This window comes from Falco peregrinus, chromosome 19 (assembly GCF_023634155.1).
Source record: "Falco peregrinus isolate bFalPer1 chromosome 19, bFalPer1.pri, whole genome shotgun sequence".
NCBI classification, from domain to species: domain Eukaryota; kingdom Metazoa; phylum Chordata; class Aves; order Falconiformes; family Falconidae; genus Falco; species Falco peregrinus.
This window is the reverse complement of record NC_073740.1, coordinates 3,502,804-3,527,358: the sequence shown is the minus strand read 5'-3', so window position 1 is coordinate 3,527,358 and position 24,555 is coordinate 3,502,804. Positions and strand designations below refer to the sequence as shown.

The 24,555-nt window shown below is 67.3% G+C and overlaps 4 protein-coding genes across 17 annotated transcripts in view; all 4 read left to right on the top strand.

Annotated features, from left to right (window-relative positions):
- UBAP2L (ubiquitin associated protein 2 like) overlaps positions 1 to 4,455 on the top strand; it is a 30,839-nt gene extending 26,384 nt beyond the window's left edge. For 7 of the 13 annotated variants that reach the window (XM_055791852.1, XM_055791847.1, XM_055791846.1 and 4 more), the window contains 6 exons: positions 213 to 430; positions 519 to 624; positions 1,809 to 1,876; positions 2,199 to 2,396; positions 2,855 to 2,905; positions 3,449 to 4,455. In XM_055791852.1, coding sequence (XP_055647827.1) covers positions 213 to 430; positions 519 to 624; positions 1,809 to 1,876; positions 2,199 to 2,396; positions 2,855 to 2,905; positions 3,449 to 3,544 — 737 coding nt within the window. In that variant the 3' untranslated portion in view covers positions 3,545 to 4,455. The remainder of the gene's footprint in view (positions 1 to 212; positions 431 to 518; positions 625 to 1,808; positions 1,877 to 2,198; positions 2,397 to 2,854; positions 2,906 to 3,448) is intronic. The other 6 variants (XM_055791854.1, XM_055791851.1, XM_055791849.1 and 3 more) reach the window with 2 other exon arrangements.
- An 881-nt stretch (positions 4,456 to 5,336) lies between these two features.
- On the top strand, positions 5,337 to 7,300 carry HAX1 (HCLS1 associated protein X-1). 2 transcript variants are annotated; one of them, XM_055791873.1, is made up of 8 exons: positions 5,337 to 5,477; positions 5,672 to 5,886; positions 5,987 to 6,132; positions 6,259 to 6,304; positions 6,424 to 6,539; positions 6,660 to 6,810; positions 6,884 to 7,030; positions 7,176 to 7,300. In XM_055791873.1, the coding sequence occupies exons 1-7, from the start codon at positions 5,425 to 5,427 to the stop codon at positions 6,997 to 6,999; spliced, it is 843 nt and encodes a 280-aa protein (XP_055647848.1). In that variant the 5' UTR covers positions 5,337 to 5,424; the 3' UTR covers positions 7,000 to 7,030; positions 7,176 to 7,300. The 2 variants fall into 2 exon arrangements, with proteins under 2 accessions (XP_055647848.1, XP_055647849.1); XM_055791874.1 differs by lacking the exon at positions 7,176 to 7,300 and having other exon boundaries at positions 6,641 to 6,810; positions 6,884 to 7,024.
- Positions 7,301 to 7,445: 145 nt separating this feature from the next.
- Positions 7,446 to 10,010, top strand: AQP10 (aquaporin 10). Its single transcript, XM_027785202.2, is given in 8 exon segments — positions 7,446 to 8,003; positions 8,605 to 8,731; positions 8,814 to 8,951; positions 9,038 to 9,156; positions 9,236 to 9,406; positions 9,408 to 9,454; positions 9,592 to 9,706; positions 9,708 to 10,010. Coding segments are annotated over 8 exon segments (1,173 nt in total). The 5' UTR covers positions 7,446 to 7,736; the 3' UTR covers positions 9,897 to 10,010.
- Positions 10,011 to 13,512: 3,502 nt separating this feature from the next.
- ATP8B2 (ATPase phospholipid transporting 8B2) lies at positions 13,513 to 22,633 on the top strand (the record flags this gene model as incomplete). Its single annotated transcript, XM_055792400.1, is given in 34 exon segments — positions 13,513 to 13,650; positions 13,835 to 13,933; positions 14,114 to 14,175; positions 14,322 to 14,394; positions 14,752 to 14,822; positions 14,971 to 15,050; positions 15,257 to 15,415; positions 15,490 to 15,578; positions 15,654 to 15,678; positions 15,681 to 15,755; positions 15,758 to 15,848; positions 16,576 to 16,648; positions 16,651 to 16,732; positions 16,735 to 16,785; positions 17,005 to 17,048; positions 17,123 to 17,291; positions 17,365 to 17,501; positions 17,503 to 17,554; positions 18,016 to 18,131; positions 18,256 to 18,304; positions 18,307 to 18,423; positions 18,510 to 18,620; positions 18,763 to 18,868; positions 18,986 to 19,127; positions 19,212 to 19,395; positions 19,587 to 19,810; positions 20,062 to 20,145; positions 20,359 to 20,499; positions 20,501 to 20,608; positions 20,753 to 20,779; positions 20,781 to 20,892; positions 20,974 to 21,104; positions 21,218 to 21,256; positions 21,258 to 22,633. Coding segments are annotated over 34 exon segments (3,510 nt in total), but the record flags the coding sequence as incomplete, so codon positions are not given.
- Positions 22,634 to 24,555: the final 1,922 nt, after the last annotated feature.

Here is a 24,555-nt window from a genome sequence, read left to right as displayed (position 1 = left end):
TCCTCTCAGGGACAAGGAGAGCAATTAACAGCTTAGCCTTATCAGCGTGCCAGGATCTGAGAGCTTTGGGGCTGGTCCTTAATAGCTGTAGGAGGGGGGGTGATTCAAGGCACCATTGATCAGAAGGCTGGGTCACCTGTGGGCTGAGCTGGAATGGGCTGGGATCTGACAGGGCTGTTCCTCCATCATCTCCTTTCATCTCTCTGTTCCAGGTGACTTAACAAAATTCGGCCGAGGCGATGCCTCTTCCCCCGCTCCTGCAACAACTTTGGCCCAGCCTCAGCAGAGCCAGACCCAGACTCACCACACCACGCAGCAGACGTTCCTGAACCCGGCGCTGCCTCCTGGCTACAGTTACACCAGTCTGCCCTACTACACAGGGGTACCAGGGCTCCCCAGCACCTTCCAGTATGGGCCCGCCGTGTTCCCTGTGAGTCTCCCAGAGGCAGGGCCTGGGATTTGGGCAGGAGGGGAATGCGGCAAAGCCTCTCCTCACTCTGCTGCTCTTCTTTCTGTAGGTTGCTCCTACCTCTTCCAAGCAGCATGGTGTGAATGTCAGCGTCAACGCATCAGCCACCCCTTTTCAGCAGCCCAGCGGCTACGGCTCTCACGGATACAGCACTGGTAAGGGACCCGACGGAGCGTCCTTCTCAGCAGGTGACGCCGACAGTGGCGGGGTTTGTTCACAATCTCACTGAGCAGCAAGGGGGCTGCTGTCTTACTGTTTCCAGCAGTAAGGGAGGAAAACGGCCACGGTGCAACTCGCAGGTCATTTGATTCTCCTTGGAAAGGCCCTGGCTTGTTCTGCATCCAGGTCTGGAGCGGGTTTAAGGAGTACGGAGCACTTCACCCCCTCTGTGGCCAGCAGTCAGGTGGCTGGGGCCTTGGATTCACGTCAGAGAGCTCACGCTGCTGAATTGTTTGGGGTTTGGTTCGGTGGTTTACTGCCTGTATGTGATCAGTAGAACCATAATTATTCCAGATTTGAGCCTGGGAACTTGCTTGACCCCCTGTGTTTGGCAGGCACGGGCATTCTGGAGAAGGGTCCTCTTTGATTCAAAGATGCAAGAAGATTGTGAACCTGCAGCTTGTCTCAGTACTGGGTTTCACTGGTTAATGTCTGGGGCCTGCATCTGGGTCCTCTTCCAGCCTTTAAAAAATCCTGTTGTGCCTTTCTTCGCTACGTCACAGCCCTTCAACACGCTGGGTTTTTTTCTCTTGGCGAAGATACTGCAGCTCTGTACTGGCTCACCTGGTACCGAGTCCTTCAAGCCTCTTGCATTTCAGCACTTTTTCTGGGCCTTACACGATTGCTGAGGTTTTTCTCTGTGCCACCACCTTTCAGAAACAGCCAGCACCAAACGCAGGTTGTGTGCCAGCATTGCCAGTCGTCGCACCAACCGTGCCAGAGTCACCTTGACGTGCAGTTGCCCAGTTTATATCGGAGGAGCTCGCAAGTTGTTCTTGCTACCATGTTGTGCTGGAAGTTTTCCTGCTGCATCCCTCCAGCTACTTCTCAGGGTTCCTATTTTCTGGGCTCTTCAAGAATGCGTTTCTCTGGGTGGCAGCAGGCCCCTAAATATGTTTCTGGAGGCGTTCAGATGAACCGCTTGTGGTCAGAGTGGAACGACTTCAGCTCGTACGGCTGCTTTGCAGCTTGGCCTTGCCAAGACGCCGCTTCCCAGGGCGATGTCCGTCTCTGAACCTCACGTGGCTGCCGCCCGCTAGAGCTCTGCACCCCCTGACGCTGGCTCTTGCTGAACCCAGGGCCGCTGCCCTAACGCTCGCTTGCCTTTCCTTCTCCCCAGGTGTATCTGTGACATCCAGTAATACAGGAGTGCCGGACATCTCGGGCTCTGTCTACTCCAAAACTCAGGTTAGTGCCTGGGGCGCGCTCCAGGAAGGCGCTGCTTCACAGCCGCTTCACACTGGGGAGCGAAAAGGCAGCTCTGAGAGAGCCTGCCCGGCAGCCAGGCCTCTCCCCCTGGGAGCAGCCAGCCAGGGAGAAGGGAAGGGATTTATTAACCCTTCCCAGCTTAGAGCAACTGCAAGCCCAGAGCGAGCCACAGGTGCCGAGAACAGGCAGAATCTCTGCCATGCGCTGACGCTGGGGCCTGTGACCTGTAGAGCTGGGCAGGGGCAGGGGAGCACCACCCGGCCCCCAGCCCCTTACTCCGCCGTTGGCGTCTCCTCCCCAGCAATCCTTCGAGAAGCAGGGATTTCACACTGGAACCCCGGCAGCCTCCTTCAACCTGCCTTCAGCGCTGGGCAGCGGCGGCCCCATCAACCCTGCGACGGCGGCGGCGTACCCCCCCACCCCTTTCATGCACATCCTGACCCCGCATCAGCAGCCCCACTCGCAGATCCTCCACCACCACCTGCAGCAGGACGGGCAGGTAAGTGACCCCCCCGGCTCCCCGGCCCTTGCTGGGGTATCTCCTAGGGCTCTTGCTCCCCCCCACCCCCCACCCCGGCCCCCCTCTCCCTCCCTCCTTCACGCCCTGCGGCGGACACATGCGGACACGCGGTGACACGCACACGCTCACACCTGCACATACACACAGGGCCGATAAGAGGATGAGGTGAGGAAGGCCCCGGGGTGCGCTCCGCTGGGGGGGTCTCGGCACAGCCCCCTTGGTGCCGGCCCATACCAGGTACGGTGGGGTCGTGCCCCTTCCCGCAGACACGCCTGGTACGCCCTCAGCTCCCCCGTCCTCGGAGCGGGGGCTCCGCAGGCCAGCAGCGAAGGGGTTCCTCACCACAGCCATGACCCCGCCGTAGCTTGCAGGTCTAACCGTGGATTTCTATTGTCATAGTTTGTCCCTTTATTTTACATATCCTGGTACTGCAACAGCTTCCATATTTGCAGATGATACTGTGCTGCCAACGCCAGCAGGAAGACCAGGTAATGAACCTCTCTGATAATGCATTGCACTTGCCCTGGGGTCTCCCCCCGCCCCTAAGGCCCCCCAGGCTCACGTAGCCCCTTCCTTCTCCCCCCCCCCGTGGCCCCGCGAGGCGAGGAGAGAGGCCCTCAGTCAGTATGTGCACACACACACACCCGCGCGCGCAGACACACACCCCCCTGCTCGGACCCTTCCCCCCCACCCCCACCCCCCTTTCCCCCCCTCCCCGCAGAGCTGCCAGGGCCCTCGCTGCCTGCGCTCCGGGCACGGTGCTGGTCTGGAGGAAGGCGCAGAGCGGAGGGAGGGTGCTGGGGCTGCTGGGGGGCAGCCGGTGTGGCACGAGGGTCGCAGGAGGCAGCGTGCGCCCCGGTGCCGGTGGCGCTGAGGCGGGTCAGCGAGCAGCCGAGGAGCCGGAGCCATCCCGTGGGGACGGCGGTGCCTGCGGTCGAGCCACGGGGTTGGGACCCCCGCAGGCGGCGGCGGCACCACCGGTTCCCCCCCTCGGTAACCGGCCGCTTCTCCTTCTCGCCTCCTCCCCGCAGAGCGGCTCCGGGCAGCGCAGCCAAGGCAGCTCCATCCCCCAGAAATCCCAGGCCAACAAGTCTGCCTACAACAGCTACAGCTGGGGCGCCAACTGAGGCCGGGGACAGCCCTCGCCCACCACCACTTGCTTCCAGAAGAGAATCCCACCGAACCTGACGCCGAAGGAGCCCGGGGAGGAGAGCGCCCTGCCGGGGGGTCGCGCCTGGGCCCCGCAGCCCCCCGGGAGGGCAGGGCGGGCCGGCAGGCGGCTCTGCATTGTCTGTCTTCAGCCACCTTTCCTGTTGTATGTAATATAGAATTTGTATTTTTTCTTTTTTTCTTTTTTTTTTTTTCTCCTCCTTTCTCTGCATTCAGATTCTCAACCGTTTGCCGTAGGGGCCTTTTTTGGTTTTTACTCCTTTTTTTTTTTTTTTTTTTTTCTTCCCCTTCCTCTCCCCCCATCTCCTGCTGCCCCACAACCTCTTGGATCCAAAGGAGTGGAAGCTGCGAGTCGCCTACAGCAAACCCCCTTATTATTAGGATTAAGAACAGTAATTGATATGAACAGCATTGTAAGATGAATTAGTTGAAGTGTTTTTTTGTACCGTGTTCTAAATTTAATGGATAAATGTGTCTTGTATATAAAAACAAAAACCCCACGCCGTCCTGTAGTTCTCTCATTTCCTTGCCCACCCTCCGCTGCTCTCTGCCATGGGCCCAGAGGTGCCCCGGAGGGGGCCCCCCCCCCCTTATTTTACGTTCTCCATCTGTGCCCCCTCTCTCCCCATGGGCCCCTAGCGCAGGTCCTGCCCCCCCCCCATCCCCCGTCCCGTCCCCCCCCCGCCCTCCTTGCACGCTGTAAGTATCTTCTGCTTTTGGTTTTTGGGGGTTGGGGTTTGGGTTTTTTTTTTTGGTCTATTTTTTTTTCTATGCAGTCCAGATCTTGTATTTTTCAGTTCAAACTGGTCACTTCAACTGAAGCCCCCGTGTGGGTGATTTACTAAAGAGAATAAAGATCACAAAGTGATGTGTGTATTTTTTAATACCTACTTTCTCAGCCTGGTTCCATATTTTTGGTGCAGGGTGGGGGAAGGCCTGGGTGAGGTGGGGGGGGAGTAGATTTCCCCCCCTCCCCCCTCCCTCACTTCCCCCCCTCCCCCCCATCCCCCTTTTGTGGATTTTTCCTCTCCCAGCTGCTGCACCAGCATCCCAGCACAGGGACAATGTCACCATCCTTTTCCCTGCTCCCTCCCCAGGGACACCCCCCCCCCTTCCATTTCTCTGCCTCATCCTGTGTGGTGCGCAGCCCTTCTCCCAGTTACCCCCTGCTCTGGTGCTACTGGTGCCCCACATCTGAGCCTGGGGGGGGGGGGGGGCGCTCTCCACCCCCCTCATCACCGTGAGGGCCTTGGGCAGGGACTGGGTGTCATGGGAGGGGACTTCTGGTGTGACAGAGGCTGTGGGTGCCCTGGCAGTGGGTGCTGAGCACGAGGGGGCAGGGGGGGCTGCAGGGTAAGGGGTTGGGGTGGGTCCCCTTGCTGCCTCCAGCCCCTCCTGGTGCTCTGGGGTCCCAGCAGAGCGGGAGGGTCATGGACTGGGCTGATGGAGCTGGGCGGGGGGGCACATGGGCAGAGCCGGCGCCTGGCAGGGCTGCAGGACCCCCAGCCGGTGCAGGATAGGGCCCGGTGCCCCCGCACCCCCATTCTCTGTGAGACCCCCGCTGGGCCCAGCGCCGCCCCGTACGGCTCCCGGCCCCTAAGGGGGGCCCTGGGCGGTCCCGGGCGGGCTCGGCAGCCGGACAGGCAGGGCCGGGGGCCGGGGGGGGGGCTGCGGGCCGGGCGCGGGGCCCGTGGATCCGCCTTCGCTCCAGGCCGCGGCGGGTCGATGGCGGCGCTTTGCGACACCCGGCAGCGCTTTGCGGCGCTGCGCGGCCGCGGCGCTTTACGGCAGTGCGACCCGGTAGCGGCGGGCGGCGGCCCACCCCGGGCGGAGCGCCATGAGCTTTTACGACGTGTTTCGTGGCTTCTTCGGGTTCCCGGGCCGGCACAGGTACCGGCCCCCGGCCCCGGCTGGGCGCCCCCGCTCCCCCCCGCCCCGCGCAGACCCCGGCCCGGCCCCCGAGGCTGCTCCCCGTGCCCCCGCCCGCACAGGCCCGGTGGCTCCCGCTGTCCCCACCCCCTGTTGCCCCGGGGGCCCTGGCCCGGCCCCCGGTCGCTCCGTGTCTCAGCGCTGCGGTCCCGCAGGCCCCGGGACCCGCTGTTCGGCGGCACGGCGTGGGACGAGGAGGAGGAGGAGGATGATGACGGCCCGACCCCGCCGCAGCCCCCCCACGACTTTGCCTTCGGCTTCGGCTTCAGCCCTGACGGGACCCGCGGCGCCTTCGAGGAGCTGTTCCGGGACATGGGCGAGCTCCTGGGGGTCTTTGGGGGGAGCTGGGCCAGGCCCCCGCCACCCCTCGGTGGGGATGGGATGGGGCTGCCCCCCCGGGGGCTCTGGGGGCCGGTGCGGAGCCCCCCCCGGCAGCCCGGCCTGACCCGAACCCCCTTTTTCCCCCCCAGAGCCCCCCCTGCCCGGCCCCAGTGAGGGCAGTGCGGGGCGGCCGCTGCGGGACTCCATGCTGAAGCAGCCGGACGCTCCCAGCGCGGTTCCAGGGGGGCCTGAGGGTGCCAGGGACCCTCCCCGGCCCTGGAGACCCTTCCTGGGGGTGGGTGAGGGCTCTGCCATCTCCGGCTCGGCTGCGGTCGGAGCCTGTCATCGTGGTGTCGGGCCTTGTGTCCCCGCCACTGGGTGCTTTGCGTCCCCGTCACCGGCGCGTGGCTTTGCCTTGCAGCTGGACGATGCTCCCCCAGCTTCTCCTGGCCCGAAGGAAGACCAGGGTGAGTGGCGGCAGCACGGCCCTGGGGTCTCTGCCGTCCCTGCTCTACCTGCCTGCGCTGCCGCAGCTCTCAGGGCACGTCCCCGCGCTGCTGTCACCCTCTCGTGTCTTCCCCCGCAGACTTGGATTCCCACGTCTCCTCCGCGGGATTGGGGACCATCTTGAAACCTGACGAGCCCAAGTCCCGCTCTTACTTCCAGAGCGTCTCCGTCACCAAAGTGACTCTCCCGGATGGGGTGAGTGTCCCCTGAGGGTGCGGCAAGGGGCCACAGGTGACCCGGGGACACCATCCCCAGCGCAAGGAGCAGAGCCCCCGGGATGGTGGCGTCTCACTCAGGGCTCGGTGCTCCGCGCAGGCGGTGGAGGAGCGTCGGACCGTGCAGGACAGCCAGGGCCGCCGGGAGACAACAGTGACTCGCCGGAGGGGGGATCAGGCCTTCATCACCACCACCAAGGAGGATGGGCAGAGCAAGGACTACCGGGAGGAGGTGGTCAACATGGATGACCGTGAGTGGGGTGCTGAGGAGGGCGAGGGGAGCAGGCCGGGCCCCCCCTGAGTGGGCTCTCCTTGCTCTCCCAGGGGAGCTGGCGCAGTTCGCGGGCACGTGGCCACAGCAAGACGAGCTCTGCGCTCCCAAACTGAGCGACCCCTCGTCCGTGCTGGGCAATTTCTTCCGACGCTGGTTCTCGAGCTGATAGCTGTGCCCCCGCCCCGGCTGCGCACCCCGTATGTGTGATGGGTGCAGGGTGGGGGGACCCTGGGGCTTCCCGGGGCCGTGGGGACAGACACCAGCCTGGGGGCCAGGGCTGCCGGCTCCATCGAGGGCGGGCGGTGGGCAGCAGCCTCTTCTCCCTGCCTGTTTTTGTTGCAGATGGGTCAGATCCTGCTAGGAGCTGGCGCCTGCCCGCCTTCAGGGGTGCTGCGGAGCTGTGGGGGCAGAACGTGTGTGTGTGCGTGCGCACGTGTGTACAGAGCAATAAAGTCTATTTATGCTAACGATGACTTGCCGAGCTCCTTCAGGCTGGAATCTCCCTGATGCACAGGCAGGAACCCGCTGGGCTGCCCCACGGGTGCAGGCAGCTGCCGGGCTCCTCCACCCCAGCCCTGTGCCCGTGCCCCCTGCCCAACCTCTCCCCCGTTTCCCTGCCAGCCCAGCACCGTGCTGACACCTCCCCTGCGCCGCTCTCGGGGGCCGGTGCTGGCAAGCCTTTCCCCAGCCTCTTCGTTAGCGCTGCCTGCGGTTGCGGCTTGGGCAGGGATCTGGCAGGGAAAAGCGGAGCTCCCGGGGGGGGGGGGGTAAACACGCCTGTGCCAGCTCACCTGAGCAAGGTCTCTGTTCCCCACGGCCGTTTGGGGGTCCTCGGGGGGCTCCCACCAGGTCTGGTGCTACTGGGGGCCACCCTTGTCACAAGGCGCCACTGTCCCTGGCCCCATGCGGGACTCTGGTCCCTGCCAGGCGTCTCCCTTCGGTGTGGCTCTGATTAGTTTAAAGTCTGCGCGTTATCACACCCCCCCCAGCCCCGGGGCTCATAAAATCTCGCCAGGACGGAGACACCGCCACTGCCGTCCTCGCTGCCTGCTCCCGGCCAGCCCCATGGGCTCCGCTTCCTTCTTGAAGAGGGCCCAGGCTCTGCTCCGCGTGCGGAACCAACTGACACGCGAGTGCCTGGCGGAGCTGCTGGCTGTCTTTGTGCTCATGGTGAGCGGGGCACGCGGCTGGGCCGGGGCTGACCGCGGCGGGGTGGCAGGCACCGGGGGTCCCCGGGCTCCCCTGCCTGTCCCTCACTAGGAGTTGGGGGGGTTTGGGGGCTGTGTCGCGCTCGCGGAGCGACTTGGCCTCCCGCTTGGATCCTGCGGGCGCTGTGTGCCTCGACGCCTCCCGCTGTGGAGCAGGCAAAGGTTGGGGTTCCGGAGCTGCACTTGGCACCCGGGCTGCACCCCGCGATGGCGAACGGTGACACTGGTGGCACTCCTTCCCCGCCATCTCCCCAGGGGAGGAGAAAATTTAATTACTGATCATTTCTTCACCTCGCTGTCAAAACCATAAGCCGGACCAGTAACCGGTAACCAGTAACCGCCTCCCTGCCTGTCCCCGTCCGGAGCCCAGGGGACAGGGGAGCAAAAGCACGGAGGCAGCACGGGCAGAGGTGCCGGAGCAGCCTCGCTGCCCTTGTGCCGCCTGGGATCGGCACCAATCCTGCCAGCGGCTGCGGTGCAGGGGGGTGGGGGTCCTGGGGAGCGGTGGGGGGTTTGGCGAGGGGCCGGGAGGGCTGCGGTGGAGCCGTGTCCCTCTTCTCCAGCTGATCACCCTGGGGGGCTCAGCACAGATGGTCACCAGCTCGGGGACGAAGGGGAACTTCCTCACCGCCTACCTGGCGGGCGCCCTGGCCGTCATGGTGGCCGTCTACACGGCAGGAGGAGTCTCCGGTGAGGCTGGGGAGGGGTTCCCAGCTCCCGCCATCCCCCAGCTCCCGCTGGACCCCCTGCTCCCAGCCCCTCTCCGTTGCAGGGGCCCACCTGAACCCGGCGTTCTCCTTCGCCATGTGCCTGCTGGAGCAGTTTCCCTGGTGGAAGTTGCCCATCTTTGTGGCCGTGCAGACCGCGGGAGCCTTCATCGCCGCCGGAGCCGTCTACGCCCTCTACTACGGTACGGGGGGCGTGGGGGGTGCCCGGTGGGGGAAGACCGTGGCTGTGCCAGGGTGGCCGGGCTCATGGACAGATTCTGCGCCACAGATGCCATCCAGCACTACAGCAACGGGACCCTCACCACCACCGGTCCCCGGGAGACCGCGTCCATCTTCGCCACCTACCCCGCTGACTACCTCTCCCTCTCCAACGGCTTCTTGGACCAGGTGGGTGCCGGTGCTGGCTCCCCCCAGACCCCTCCGGCGGGTGCCGATGCGGTGCTGAGCTGTGGTGCTGGCCCCACAGGTGATGGGCACGGCGCTGCTGATCGTGGGTGTCCTGGCCATCCTGGACACCCGCAACAAGGGTGTCCCCAAGGGTTTGGAGCCGGTGGCCGTGGCCCTGCTGGTGTTCTCCATCGAGGTCTCCATGGGCTCCAACTGCGGTTGCCCCATGAATCCCGCGCGGGATTTTGGCCCCCCGGCTCTTCACCTACGTGGCGGGTTGGGGCACCGAGGTCTTCAGGTGGGTAGAAGGATGGGGGGCAAGGTGGGGGGTGCCAGGCGTGACCCCCTGCCCCACCGTGCCCCGTCCCCAGCAGGGGCAATGGGTGGGGGGGGGTGCCAGGCGTGACCCCCTGACCCACCGTGCCCCGTCCCCAGCAGGGGCAATGGGTGGTGGTGGGTGCCGGTGGTGGCACCGCTGCTGGGGGCCGCGGTGGGCTCGGCCCTTTACCAGCTCCTCGTGGCTTTCCACCACCCGGCGGAGGAGGGGGACCCCCCCGGCCCAGCAGAGCTGCCTGGTCCTCACCAACGCCACCATCCCCCCAGACACCGAGCAGGCACCGGGGGAGAAGGATGCCGGGGGGGATGCTGCCCCAGAAGTGATGCTGGGGACCCCCTCGCCACCGCCAGCTGGCAGCAGGGTCCCCCCCGCCGTCGCCCTCACACCATTAAAGGAGCCCTGAGACTGCAGGTGTCGTGTCCAGACATGGGTGACAGCCCCCCACCCCGGTGGGGACAGAGCGGGCCAGGCCTGGCAGCAGGGGGGGGACCCCGGCCTGGGGTGCATGTGCAGCTGGGGGGGGGAGAACTGCCCCCTTGGGACACCCCCCCCCCCCAGGGCTGTCTCTAGGACCCCCAAGGCTGGTCCTGGTATCCCCTGGGGCTGCCTCTGCCCCACCCGGGACCCCCTGGGACCCCCTGTGGCTGCCCAGCCCTCCCTGATTGTACTCTGGGACCCCCCGGGACCCCCAGGTTATGCTCTGGGACTGCCCAGGACCCCCCTGGTTGTACTCTGGAGCCCCCTGGGGCTGCCGAGGACCCCCAGGTTCTACTCTGGAACCCCCAAGCCCCTCTGGAGCTGCCTGGCCCCCCCCTAAGGCTGCCTGGTTCCCCCTGGGTTGTACTCTGGGCCACCTGGGGACCCCCAGCGGTGCCTGGGACCCCCGGGTTGCACTCTGGGACCCCTCTGGGGCTGCCAGGGACCCCCAGGTTGCACTGTGGGACCCCCCGAGACTGCCTGGGACCCCCGGGCTGCACTCTGGGACCCCCCAGGACTGCCTGGGACCCCCAGGCTGCACTCTGGGACCCCTCTGGGGCTGCCAGGGACCCCCAGGTTGCACTGTGGGACCCCCCGAGACTGCCTGGGACCCCCGGGCTGCACTCTGGGACCCCCCAGGACTGCCTGGGACCCCCAGGCTGCACTCTGGGACCCCTCTGGGGCTGCCTGGCCCCTCCAAGTTGCGCTCTGGGCCCCCCAGGCTGCACTCTAGGACCCCCCGGGCTGCCTGGTTCCCCTTGGGTTATACTCTGGGCCCCCCGGGGACCCCCAGCGGTGCCTGGGACCCCCGGGTTGCACTCTGGGACCCCTCTGGGGCTGCCGGGGACCCCCGGGTTGTGTTCTGGGCCCCCCTGGCTACACTCTGGGGACGCCCCAGGGCTGCCGGGGTCCCCCAGGTTGCGCTGTGGGACCCCCCGGGGCTGCCGGGGACCCCCGGGTTGTGTTCTGGCTCCCCCGGGCTACACTCTGGGGACCCCCCGGGGCTGCCGGGGACCCCCAGGCTGCACCCCGGGACCCCTCTGTGGCTGGCGGGGACCCCCCGTGTTACGCTCTGCCCCCCCCGCGTTGCACTCCGGGACTCCCCCCGCCCCCCCCCCGCCGCCGGGGCCGCCCCGTCCCCCCGGGCAGCGCCCCCCCGCCGCCCATCACTTCCGCCGCCGACCGGCGCCGCCGCGGCCATGGGGCGCTGAACGGCGGCAGCGGCGCGGCAGCGGGAGCGGGGCCGCAGCGGCCCCGGCACCGGCCCCCCGGCCCCGGGCCCGGCCCCGGCCGCCCGCTCCCCCCCCATGGGCTGCGGGGCCGCGGGCCATGGAGCGGTGCGCGGCCCGCCGGGCCCCAGGTGAGCGGCGCGGGCCCGGTAGGCCCCGGTAGGCCCCGGTGGGCCCCGGGGCGGCCGTTGCCCCGGCAACGCGGCGGGGCGGGGCGGGAGGGGCCCGGGCCGGGGCACCGGCGGCGCGGGATGGAGGCCCCGCAGCCATGACGGTGCCCCGGGAGATGCCCGAGAAGTGGCCGCGGGTCCGCGCCGCCGGCGGGGCGGGTGTGTGCGGGCCGGGGGGTCTGCGGGGCCCGAGGATGCAAGGCTGGGGGGCTGGGGTGCAGGGCTGGGGGTCCGGGGTGGGGGGCTGAGGGTGCAGAGAAACAGGGCTGGGGGTCCTGGGGTGCAGGGCTGGGGGTCCGGGGGTGCAGAGAAACAAGGCTGGGGGTCCTGGGGTGCAGAGAAACAGGGCTGGGGGTCCTGGGGTGCAGGGCTGGGGGGCTGGGGGTGCAGAGAAACAAGGCTGGGGGTCCGGGGGTGCAGAGAAACAGGGCTGGGGGTCCTGGGGTGCAGGGCTGGGGGTGCAGAGAAACAGGGCTGGGGGTCCTGGGGTGCAGAGAAACAGGGCTGGGGGTCCTGGGGTGCAGGGCTGGGGGTGCAGAGAAACAGGGCTGGGGGTCCTGGGGTGCAGGGCTGGGGGGCTGGGGGTGCAGAGAAACAAGGCTGGGGGTCCGGGGGTGCAGAGAAACAGGGCTGGGGGTCCTGGGGTGCAGAGCTGGGGGTCCGGGGGTGCAGAGAAACAGGGCTGGGGGTCCTGGGGTGCCGGGCTGGGGGGCTGCGGGTGCAGAGAAGCAAGGCTGGGGGTGCAGGGCTGGGGGACTGGGGGTGCAGAGAAGCAGGGCTGGGGGTCCTGGGCTGGGGGTGCAGAGAAGCAGGGCTGGGGGTCCTGGGGTGCAGGGCTGGGGGGCTGGGGGTGCAGAGAAGCAAGGCTGGGGGTCCTGGGGTGCAGGGCTGGGGGGCTGGGGGTGCAGAGAAGCAAGGCTGGGGGTCCTGGGCTGGGGGGCTGGGGGTGCAGAGAAGCAGGGCTGGGGGTCCTGGGGTGCTGGGCAGGGGGGCTGGGGGTGCAGAGAAGCAGGGCTGGGGGTCCTGGGGTGCTGGGCAGGGGGGCTGGGGGTGCAGAGCATCTGGGAGTGCAGGGCTGGGGATGCAGAGAAGCAGGGCTGTGGGGCTGGGCTTGTAGGGCTGTGGGTGCAGGGCTGGGGGTCTTGGGGTGCAATGAAGCAGGGCTGGGGGGTGTAGGAGTGCCGAAAAGCAAGGCTGGGGGTCTCAGGGTACAGGGAAGCAAGGTTGGGGGTCCTGGGGTGCAGGGCTGGGGGGCTGGGGGTGCAGGGCGGGGGGTACAAATAAGCAGGGTCAGTGGTCTGGGGGTGCAGAAGAAGGGGGCTGGGGGTGCAGCGGGAGCACAGGCTGCACAGTGTGTAGCTGGGGGGGGGGGGGCGGGGGGGGGGCTTCCCTGTTCCCCTGGGGTCTGGGGTTTTCTGGGCCTGCCTGGGGGGCTTTTGGGGCGCAGGGGAGCTGAACGGGTGGGATGGTGGGCCCAGAGGGGGGGCTGGGGGGGGGGGCTGGGGTGCGGGCAGGCTGACGGGCGCGCTGTGTTGCAGAGGAGGAGAGGCGGGTGCGAGCCCCTCCGGGTCAGCAGGGAAGGGGGTGGGGGGGTGGGGGGGCAGTTACGGCTAAAAATAGATGTTTGTCCCTGAGAAAATTGTGCTGACGAGCTGGTAATGCCAAGAGAGCTCTGGAGCTGGGGCAGCCCAGCTGGAGGGGGGCATGGTGCGCTCCCAGGGTGGGGAATGCAGCCCCCCATCCTCTGTGGGGGCTTGATCCCCACCCCCCCGGCTCTGCCTGCATCCCTGTGGTGTCCGGAGCCGCCGGGGCGGGAGCAGAGCTCACCTTGGCCTCCCCCTCCACGCTGGAGGTTGTTTCTGGCTGCTCCAGACCAGAGGCTGCCCTGGCCTCGCTGCGGGGGAGAGGGGGTCCGGGTTGGGGTGACCCTGGCGGGGGGGCTGGATGCTCCGGATGCTGCTGCCAGAGGTGGCTGGTCCCTGGGTACCGGCTGGCGACTGAGGAATCAGCTTCTGGAGGAAGCTGCCACGCAGTCGGGGCAGGGGCAGGGGATGGGGGTCCAGGCATTCAGACTGGGGGCGCGGTGAGCTACAGCCCTCCCGGGAGTGGTGCCGGGGGGTCCTGGGGCCTCAGCAACCCGTGAACTCCCTCCTCTGTCCATCCCCAGAGCAACTGCATCAAGACCTCCAAGTACAACATTGTCACCTTCCTGCCTGTCAACCTCTTCGAGCAGTTCCAGGAAGTGGCCAACACCTATTTCCTCTTCCTCCTCATCCTGCAGGTGAGTGTTGGGGGGCCCGGGGAGGCAGATGGGGCTCCCCCGCACTGTCCATCCCTGGCTGGGCAGCTGGGAGGGCCCAGGGCATCTCCTGTCCTGGGACACGGTGGGTTTGGCACCCCGGAGCAGGGGGTAGCGCGGGCCTGGGGCTGGCCAGGTCCCCTCTAAGTCCCCTCCCTGTCCCCAGCTGATCCCGCAGATCTCTTCGCTCTCCTGGTTCACCACCATCGTGCCTTTGGTTCTTGTCTTAACCATCACAGCTGTCAAAGATGCCACCGACGACTATGTGAGTGGTCCCCCCCTGCACCCCTCGAGCCAGGCTGGCTGCCCTCTGGGCATGGGGGCAGGGGGCTGTGACCCCGGTGCAGGTGTGTGGTGCCCGGGGCCGTGGCGTTCGCGGGGGGAGGGACGCAGGACCCCGTCCCCAGCGGGGCTGACGCTGCCGTCTCTTCCCCTCCGCACCCAGTTCCGCCATAAAAGCGACAACCAGGTGAACAACCGGCAGTCTCAGGTGCTGATCGGCGGAGTGTGAGTGTCACAGGGAGGGGGCAGCCGGGGAGGGGGCACGGGGCCCTGGGGGACGCGGCACAGGGCTGCAGGCAGGGGCAGAGGGCAGCGGGGCAGGGGAGAAGCGGTGCTGGTGGCTCCCCCCTAACTCCACCGTCCCCCTGCAGCCTCCGGCAGGAGCAATGGATGAACGTCCGTGTCGGAGACATCATCAAGTTGGAGAACAACCAGTTTGTGGCGGTGAGTGTGGCCCCAAGGCAGGGTGACACATGGGGACAGCCACCTGGGGTGGTGCTGCGCCCAACTCTGCTTTTACGCTTCTCCATCACCTCCTGGTGTGGAGGCACCGGGGACTTTCCAGCCTGGAAGTTCCATTTCAGTTGCGGTGTTTGAGCCGTGTTCGAGCTCTCGGGATTTGGCTGCCGTGGGCGCTTCAGGCGATGGTGTCCTGGCCAGGGTGCCGGCAGCACCCTGCTAAGGACGTGTGGCTCCGGAGACCCCGCCGGCTCCTGGCATCCAAGGGCTGGAGCTTCCCTGGGGAAAGGCGTAGGGGAGCCCCGGTGTCAGCACAACCCTTGCCATGTCTCCCCCCGGCAGGCTGACCTCCTCCTCCTCTCCAGCAGCGAGCCCCACGGGTTGTGCTACATAGAGACGGCGGAGCTGGATGGGTAGGTAACCCCTGCCCTGCTCGGGGGGGCGGCGGAGGGCGAGGGGGTGGGAGTGGGAACGGGAGCTGCCAGGGACCTGGAGCTGGGCAGCATCTGTGAAGACCCTCCCTGTGGCTGACCCCGCGTGTGGTGCCTCCTTAACCTGCAGAGAGACCAACATGAAGGTGCGGCAGGCCATCCCCGTCACCTCGGAGCTGGGGGACACCAGCAAGCTGGCTCGGTTTGACGGTGAGTGCCCGCGACCAGCCCTCTGCGGTGGGGCAGCCCCTGCCTTCCCTCCTCCGTCACCTGGCGTGGGAGACACCGGGACCATCCACGCGGTCCTGTGGCTCGGAGCGGATCTCTGGGGAACTGGGGGGCGGTGCTGGGAGCACTGGGATGGAAGTGGCCGCCTGGAGAAGGCACCTTACAGCCCAGCCATCCCCCGCGCTCAGGCGAGGTGATCTGTGAACCCCCCAACAACAAGCTGGACAAGTTTGGTGGGACGCTGTACTGGAAGGAGAACAAGTACCCCCTGAGCAACCAGAACATGCTGCTGCGGGGCTGCGTCCTGCGCAACACCGAGTGGTGCTTCGGCCTTGTCATCTTTGCAGGTGGGCTGGGACGGCTGCCACCGCTGCGCCGCGCGGAAGGGAGAGACCCCGCTGACGCCCTTCCCTCTCCCCAGGGCCCGACACGAAACTGATGCAGAACAGCGGCCGGACCAAGTTCAAGCGGACGAGCATCGACCGGCTGATGAACACGCTGGTGCTCTGGGTACGCGGGAGGCAGGTCCCAGGGGAGCCCCGGCTCTGGCACGGTTGAGGCTCTGATGTCTTCTCCTGTCCCCAGATCTTCGGGTTCCTGGTGTGCATGGGGTGATCCTGGCCATCGGCAACGCCATCTGGGAGCACGAGGTGGGCGTCTGCTTCCAGATCTACCTGCCTTGGGATGAGGGGTGCACAGTGCCTTCTTCTCCGGCTTCCTCTCCTTCTGGTCCTACATCATCATCCTCAACACCGTGGTGCCCATCTCGCTCTACGTGAGGTAGGGCAGGGGCCGAGGGGCTGGGCTGGGGGTGTGTGCGAGGGGCAGGCACCAGGCGTTAGGGGTGCCCTCTGGGGAGGGGAGACGGGATGGAGACCCACGGGCAGAGCTGCGTGCGTGGGTGGGCTTGGGCTGCTCTCCTGGTGATGGGCCGCGTCTGCCCTCGGGATACCCCAAGACCTGAGACCCCACAGGTCCCTCGGGGCCCCCCCTGGCTGCGTCTGTCTGGCTGCTCGTCTCTCCCTGCCCTGGCTGCACGCTGGTTATTTTGCTCTGCCCTCCTGCAGCTCCCAGGCTCCTGCACTGTCCCCTTCTCTCTCTCTTTTAATTTCTCTCTCTTTTCGTTCCCCAGCATGGGTTCTGTCACCCTTAGCCCCGAGGTAAGAACGTGTCGCCCCCACCCCTCCCACTAGCTCATTGCTGTCTGCCCTGGGGGCTGGGGAGGGGGTTCGGGGCGTGTAGCTGTGTGAGACGCCTGGGGAGCTCCGCTCGGTGACAGGCTCCGCTCGGGTGACAGGCTCCGTGTCCCCAGCCCTGGCTTGGCGGTGGCTGTCACTAGGAGCGGGTTGTGGGCCAGCCCTGGGGAAGGGTGTGGGGACCCTGGGTGCTGGGGTGCCCTAGGTGCTTGGGGGTCTGGGGTGGGCACGTGTGTGCCCATCGCTGGCTGAGCAGAGCGTGCTGCCCTGCCCTGCTGACACCCGGCTGTCGTGTGTGTGTGTCCCCGCAGCGTGGAGGTGATCCGTCTTGGGCACAGCTACTTCATCAACTGGGACAAGAAGATGTACTGTGCCAAGCGCCGGGACCGCCCGCTGAGGCGCGGACCACCACCCTCAATGAGGAGCTGGGGCAGGTGGAGTACATCTTCTCTGACAAGACCGGCACCCTCACCAGAACATCATGGTCTTCAGCAAGTGCTCCGTCAACGGGCACAGCTACGGTGAGCACCGGGCGCTGGGGCCCGGGCTGGGTCTGCCTGCAGGCTGTGGGGGCTCCGGCTCCCCTTCTGCAGACCCTCTGGGGCAGCCAGGGGACAAGGGGGCTCGGCGTCACGGCGTGGGGCTGCCCCTGCCCCCATAGCTGCCCCGGGTGTGGGGGTGCTGGTGAGGGCGGCAGCGTTGGGTCCCTGTCCTGGTTAACTCCGTGCCCTGGTTCGCAGGTGACGTGCAGGATGTGCTGGGTCACAAAGCGGAGCTGGGCGAGGTAAGGGGGCCGCGGGGGCCGTGCCTGGCGGTGCCGGGGGGCGCAGGGGGTAACGCCATCTCTGCCCCTGCCAGAGGCCGGAGCCAGTCGACTTCTCCTTCAACCCCCTGGCTGACCCACGGTTCCAGTTCTGGGATCCCAGCCTGCTGGAAGCCGTCAAGCTGGGAGACCCCCACGTGCACGAGTTCTTCCGCCTGCTCTCGCTCTGCCACACCGTCATGTCCGAGAGAAGGACGAAGGTGGGCGCGGGGGGCAGGATCTGGCCCTGCACGGCTGGGGCATGGCGCTGGCTCTGACCCCCTGATGCTGTCCCCAGGGGAGCTCTATTACAAGGCTCAGTCCCCGGACGAGGGAGCGCTGGTCGCCGCTGCCAGGAACTTTGGGTTTGTCTTCCGGTCCCGCACACCCAAAACCATCACAGTGCACGAGCTGGGTCGAGCCATCACCTACCAGCCTGCTGGCCATCCTGGACTTCAACAACATCCGCAAGCGCATGTCCGTCATCGGTGAGGTCCTGGGCATGGCAAAGCAGCGGTGGGGCTGGGAGAGCCACGGTGGGTCTAGGAGGGCCATGGTGGGGATGGGAGAGTGGCAGTGGGGCCAGGAGGGCAGCGGTGGGGCTAGGAGAGCTGTGGTGGGGCTGGGAGGGCCACGGTGGGTCCAGAAGGGGGGTGGTGGGGCTAGGAGGGCAACAGTGGGGCTGGGAGAGCGGCGGTGGGGCTGGGAGGGCGACGGTGGGGCTGGGAGAGCCCAATGGGTCTGGAAGGGTGGTGGTAGGGCTGGGAGAGCTGCGATGGGTCCGGAAGGGCAGCGGTGGGGCTGGGTCGGCCGCAGTGGGGCTGGGTCATGGGGCTGGGGACACGGATGGTGACGAGGCTGCGGAGGCATCGCGGGGTCGTGGCTGGGCTTGGAGCGGGATTCGCTGCTGCGCTCCCGAGCCAGGCAGCTTGTCCCCTGCCCCCTGCAGTCCGCAGCCCCGAGGGCCGGATCCGGCTGTACTGCAAAGGTGCTGACACCATCCTGCTGGAGCGCCTGCACCCCCTCACCCAGGACCTCGCCAACGTCACCACCGACCACCTCAACGTGAGTGGGGCAGGGGCTGGGAAGGGGGCTGCCCACGCGTGCGCGTGCCCCATCCTGGGGGGGCAATCGGGGTCTGGGGGCGCCGTCGGGGTCTGCCAGTGCACCCAGCTCCAACCGCTTGCAGGAATACGCGGGTGAGGGGCTGCGGACGCTGGTGCTGGCTTACAAAGACCTGAGGAGAGTTACTACGAGGAGTGGTCCGAGCGGCTGCACCGAGCCGGCAGTGCCCCCGAGGCCCGCGAGGATCGCCTGGCTCGGCTCTACGACGAGGTGGAGCACGATATGCTGGTAGGTGGGCTGGGGGTTCGGGGAGGGGGAGGGGCAGGAGGCAGCTGGGGGCAGCGCCTGCTGACCTCCTGCCTCTTGGGGTCCCCCCAGCTGTGGGAGCCACGGCCATCGAAGACAAACTGCAGCAGGGGGTCCCCGAAACCATCGCCATCCTGACGTTGGCCAACATCAAGATCTGGGTGCTGACGGGGGACAAGCAGGGTGAGGGTCTGGGGGGGCTCTGGGCTGGCTGGAGGTGAGGACGTTCGTGTGTTGGGATCCCACCTGCTGGGGGGGGGGAGGACATGGGACAGATGCTCCCCCTGGTCTGACCCTGGCTCAGCCCCTGGTTTCCCGTCCCCAGAGACGGCTGTGAACATCGGCTACTCCTGCAAGATGCTGACGGACGACATGACGGAGGTGTTTGTAGTCACGGGCCACACCGTGCTGGAGGTGCGGGAAGAGCTCAGGTGAGGCGCGGCAGGCAGGGCTGGCCAGGGGACACGCGTGGGGCCAGCGTGGGGCTGGGGGGGGGATGTCGAAGTGCCCTGAATCGGGGGCCCCCCAACCCCTTTCTTTCTCTTCAGGAAAGCCCGGGAGAAGATGATGGACGCATCGCGCTCCGTGGGCAACGGTTTCTACCAGGAGAAACTCTCCTCCTCCAAGCTCACCTCGGTGCTGGAAGCCATAGCGGGCGAATACGCCCTAGTCATCAACGGGCACAGCCTGGTAGGGACCTGGGGGCCGGGCTGGATGGGGCACCGTGCCCTGCTGGCAGCCGTGCCCCCAACTGTCCCCCCGCTCTCCTCGCAGGCCCACGCGCTGGAGGCTGACATGGAGGTGGAGTTCCTGGAGACGGCGTGTGCCTGCAAGGCCGTCATCTGCTGCCGCGTCACGCCCTTGCAGAAGGCCCAGGTGGTGGAGCTGGTGAAGAAGTACAAGAAAGCCGTGACCCTGGCCATCGGGGACGGCGCCAACGACGTCAGCATGATCAAGAGTAAGGCCTGGGGTCTGGGGAGCCGCAGGAGGGACAGGGCCCGGCTTGCGCTGTCCCGGCGTCCGTGGCAGCCTCCGTCCTCACCCCTCTGCGTCCCACAGGAGCATGGTCCCTGCTTGGGGGGTCCCAGCCCTGGTCCCCTGTACTCTGGGCAGATTCCTCCTCACTCCATGTGTCTCTTCCCTCCACAGCCGCCCACATCGGGGTGGGCATCAGCGGGCAAGAGGGCATCCAGGCGGTGCTGGCCTCCGACTACTCCTTCTCACAGTTCAAGTTCCTGCAGCGCCTGCTCCTGGTGCACGGGCGCTGGTCCTACCTACGCATGTGCAAGTTCCTCTGCTACTTCTTCTACAAGAACTTCGCCTTCACTATGGTCCACTTCTGGTTTGGCTTCTTCTGTGGCTTCTCGGCGCAGGTGCGTTGCCAGCTCCTGGCGCTCAGAGTTGGGGAGGGTCTGCCGGCGAGACCCCTCTGCTCAGGACCGTGCCCCGGGCTCCCTGTGGAGCCTCATCCTGCACCAGCAGGCACAGCCTGGGATCCCTCCAGAGCATGGGGGGCTGGCGGTGGCTCTCCTGTCCCTGCAGCTGTGGGTGCGGGGACGTGGGGGCCAGCTGGGATGCGAGGCGGGCAGGTCGTGCGTCCCCCTGAGCACTCCGTTCCACGCAGACTGTGTACGACCAGTACTTCATCACGCTGTACAACATCGTCTACACGTCGCTGCCCGTGCTCGCCATGGGCGTCTTCGACCAGGTACAAGCCAGGGCCGGGGAGGGGGGGTCCCTGGGTGCCCCGGGAGCGGGCCCAGCTCCCCCGCACGGCCCACCCTGTGGGAGGGAGGGCTGCCTGGGTGCCCGGGCTGGGCTGTCCTCGTCCCTGGGCTGTGGTGGAGGCTGGTGCAGCCGCAGCCGACAGGCTGTGCCTGCCTGGGGCTGGAGAGAGGTCCCCAGTGCCCCGTGTCCCCAGGACGTGCCGGAGCAGCGGAGCATGGAGTACCCCAAGCTCTATGAGCCTGGGCAGCTGAACCTGCTCTTCAACAAGCGGGAGTTCTTCATCTGCATCGCCCAGGGCATCTACACCTCTGTCCTCATGTTCTTCATCCCCTACCGGCGTCTTCGCCGACGCCCACCCCCGCGATGATGGCACCCAGCTGGCTGACTACCAGTCCTTCGCCGTCACCGTCGCCACCTCCCTCGTGATTGTCGTCAGCGTGCAGGTAGGGAGGCAGCTGCTCAGCCCCAGCTCCTCACCTATAGCACAAAGCCGGGGGGGGGAAGGTTTGGGTCCCATCCTGCTCTGTGGCTGTGCTCAGAGCACCGGGGCTGTCCCTTGAGCCCCATCTCCTCCGTCTCTCCACCAGATCGGGCTGGACACAGGCTTCTGGACGGGCCATCAACCACTTCTTCATCTGGGGCAGCCTGGCCGCCTACTTCGCCATCCTCTTCGCCATGCACAGCGATGGCCTCTTCCAGATGTTCCCCAACCAGTTCCGCTTTGTGGGTGAGTCCTGGGGCGGGCTGAGTGTTGTCCCCCACCCCCGTAGGGTGCTGAGCCCCAGCCAGACTCACGCTTTCCCCCCAGGTAACGCGCAGAACACGCTGGCCCAGCCCACGGTCTGGCTGACCATCGCGCTCACCACCGTGGTCTGCATCATGCCCGTCGTGGCCTTTCGCTTCCTCAAGCTGGACCTGAAACCCGAACTCTCGGACACGGTGAGAGTGCGTGGTGGCCAGGGGGGGCCGGCCAGGGGGTCACCTACCCGGGGCAGGGGGGGGTGGGGGAAGTTCTGTGGGTCCCTGACCCTCTCCCGTGTCTGTGTCCCCAGGTGCGCTACACTCAGCTGGTACGGAAGAAGCAGAAGACCGCAGCACCGGTGCATGCGGCGCGCGGGACGCGTGGGCTCGCGCCGCTCCGGCTACGCCTTCTCGCACCAGGAGGGTTTTGGGGAGCTCATCATGTCGGGCAAGAACATGCGGCTCAGCTCCCTGGCGCTCTCCAGCTTCGCCGCCCGCCCCAGCACCGGCTGGATTGAGACCCTGCGCAAGAAGAAAGGCAGCGACGGCAGCACCGCCGGCAGCCCCAGCAGCATGGCCGACAAGATGCTCAAGGTGTGAGGCTGGGGGGGCGGGGGGGGGTCGCATCCCCTCTGTGCAGCGGGGGGCTCCCCTCGCCCCCTTCTCTCACCGTGGTGGTCCGGTAGGGCCAAGCCCCCTCCTGGGGGGGGGGTCCGGGGCTGCGTGTGCCCAGGTGCCGAGGTTTGGAGGAGTCTGGACTGTCGCAGTGTAACCAAAAAAATATTCTCCTCGTCCCCGGGCTGGAGGGACGGACGGACTGACGGTGTCCCCAGCAGCCCCCGGGCTGGAGGGATGGACGGTGTCCCCAGCAGCCCCCCGGCAGCCCCCCCGGGCTGCTGCCCTCTCAGTATTCACCTCCCCGGAGCGCAAACACCCCATCACACGCGAATGTATCACGCCAGAGCCACCGCCGTGGGCAGGCACAGGGGGTCTGGGGGGGCTGTGACAGCACCCTGCTCCCCATCCCCCACCCCTCACCCACGTGTCTTCTTTTTATATAAAATAAGGGAAGAAAAAAAACAAAAAAAAAGACCCACAAAAAAAAAAAAAAAAGGAGGAAAAAAAAAAAACCCAAACACAAAACACCCCTCCAAGTTTACGGAGCGACTTGTTTCAGCGTTGGCAGGCTGGGTAGGGAGAGAGCGTGGGGGGCTGGAGTGGGGGGCGAGGGGTGTCCCCTCCCCCCCCTCCGGCTGGGAAAGGGGAAGTGTTCCCCGGCTTTGCGGGGAGCTGGGGTGCTCGGCAGGGCTGTGATTCACTTCCACGCCGGGGTCTTGCGCAACCCTCGGCCTCCGCTTCCTCCTCCTCTTCCTCCCCCTCCTCCTCCTCGCCGGCTCCCCGGGATCGGGACCCCCTGCCGGGGGGAGGGGGGCGGAGGGGGGATTGTGTGTGTGTCCCCCCTCTGCTGGGGGTCCCGGGGGGGTTCGGGGGGCCCGGGGCCGCTCTCTCCGTGATACCAAAGAGGAACCCGTTCAGGACGGGCTCTGGCGTGGGCCAGGGTCTATTTTGGGGGGATTTGGGGAGGGGGCGAGGATCGGGGCGTTTAATTTATTACACGTTTCTATATCGCAGAATTGTATCATTTTATGGGGCCACAGAGGGGGGGGCAAGAAAAAAAAACCAACCAAAAACCAGCTTTTTTTTTTATATAAAAATAAGAATTCTGAGCCGTTTCTGTCGTGTCCTGTGTCCTGCGGGGGGGGGGGGGGGGGGGCGGTGGATGGGCCCCTCCCCCCCCTGCCCGGTGCCGGCTGGCCCCGCCCCGCCCGGGCGCACGTGCTGCCGCCGCGGGGCCGCCCCCTCCCCCCCCCACCCCCGTCCCGGTTTCACAACCGCGGGCACCGGCCGCGCCGCCGGCGGCTCCGCCGATGTTTACCTGCCCGGGGCCGGGCGCATGGCGCGGCCGCTGCGGCCGCTGCTCCCGCTGCTGCTCTGCCTCCCCCCGCCCCTCCTCCTCCTCCTGCCCCCCGCCGCCGCTCCCGGGCGGCCCTGCGGCCCCACGGGTGAGTGCGACCGGTCACCGGGGGGGGGACGGACGGGACGGGACACACACGCACACACACCCCGGCGCGGGCATGGGGACAGGGGGACCCGGCTCGTACGGGGCACCTGGGTGGGTGCTAAAGCCGGGGAGAGTTCTGGGTGGGGGCTGGGGCTGGGTGCTGCGGCTGGCTGGGTGCGCAGACTGGGCGCTGGGGCTGGTTGGGGTGCCCGTACTGGGGGCTGGGCTGGGCGCTGGTACTGGGCGCTGGGGCTGGTTGGGTGCCCGTACTGGGGGCTGGGGCTGGGCGCTGGTACTGGGCGCTGGGGCTGGTTGGGTGCCCAGACTGGGTGCTGGCTGGGTGCTGGGGCTGGGTTCTGGGGCTGGCTGGGGCACTGGGGCGGGCTGGGTGCTGGGTGCTGAGGCTGGGTGCTGGCTGGGGGCTGGGTGCTGAGGCGGGGGGCTGGATGGGTACTGGATGGGGGCTGGGTGCTGAGGCTGGGTGCTGGGTGCTGAGGCTGGGTGCTGGATGGGTGCTGGGTGCTGACGCTGGGGCTGGCTGGGTGCTGGCTGGGCGCTGGGTGCTGAGGCTGGGTGCTGAGGCTGGGGGCTGGGTGCTGGCTGGGGCGCTGCGTGCTGGGTGCTGAGGCTGGGTGCTGGCTGGGCGCTGGGTGCTGAGGCTGGGTGCTGAGGCTGGGTGCTGGATGGGTGCTGGGTGCTGAGGCTGGGTGCTGGCTGGGCGCTGGGGTGCTGAGGCTGGGGGCTGAGGCTGGGTGCTGGGTGCTGGCTGGGCGCTGGGTGCTGGGTGCTGAGGCTGGGTGCTGGCTGGGCGGCTGGGTGCTGAGGCTGGGTGCTGAGGCTGGGTGCTGAGGCTGGGTGCTGGATGGGCGCTGGGTGCTGAGGCTGGGCGCTGGGTGCTGAGGCTGGGTGCTGGATGGGTGCTGGGTGCTGAGGCTGGGTGCTGGGTGCTGGATGGGTGCTGGGTGCTGAGGCTGGGTGCTGGATGGGCGCTGGGTGCTGGATGGGCGCTGGGTGCTGAGGCTGGGTGCTGAGGCTGGGTCCTGGTGCTGAGGCTGGGTGCTGGATGGGCGCTGGGTGCTGAGGCTGGGCTCTGGGTGCTGAGGCTGGGCGCTGGGTGCTGAGGCTGGGTGCTGGATGGGGGCTGGGTGCTGAGGCTGGGTGCTGAGGCTGGGTGCTGGATGGGGGCTGGGTGCTGAGGCTGGGTGCTGGGTGCTGGATGGGTGCTGGGTGCTGAGGCTGGGTGCTGGATGGGTGCTGGGTGCTGAGGCTGGGTGCTGGGCGCTGGATGGGTGCTGGGTGCTGAGGCTGGGTGCTGGGTGCGTTCCCGGCAGCAGGAGCCAACGGGAACCAGCAGGTCCGCGCTGGCCGTTGACCTTTGGAGCTGGAGCCGGCAGAGCTGCCCCTGTGGCCCCACTGGCCCCAGCCCAGGCCTGGCCCGGGGCCACCGGCCAGCCCGGCCACTTAACCCCTGCAGTGCCAGGCCCCCCAGGACCCCCACACCCCCCGCCCCGGCCCACGGCTCCCCACACCGCCCAGCTGGCTCCCACCACCACACCCCCAGCTCGCACCCTGGCTGGGTGCTGCGGG

Bases quoted from the DNA above. Each gene is read 5' to 3' on its own strand.
- HAX1 (XM_055791873.1), top strand. From the start codon at position 5,425: ATGAGCTTTTACGACGTGTTTCGTGGCTTCTTCGGGTTCCCGGGCCGG. The intron at 6,540-6,659 runs GTGAGTGTCCCC...TGCTCCGCGCAG, and splicing joins AAGTGACTCTCCCGGATGGG to GCGGTGGAGGAGCGTCGGAC. The intron at 6,811-6,883 runs GTGAGTGGGGTG...TTGCTCTCCCAG, and splicing joins GGTGGTCAACATGGATGACC to GGGAGCTGGCGCAGTTCGCG.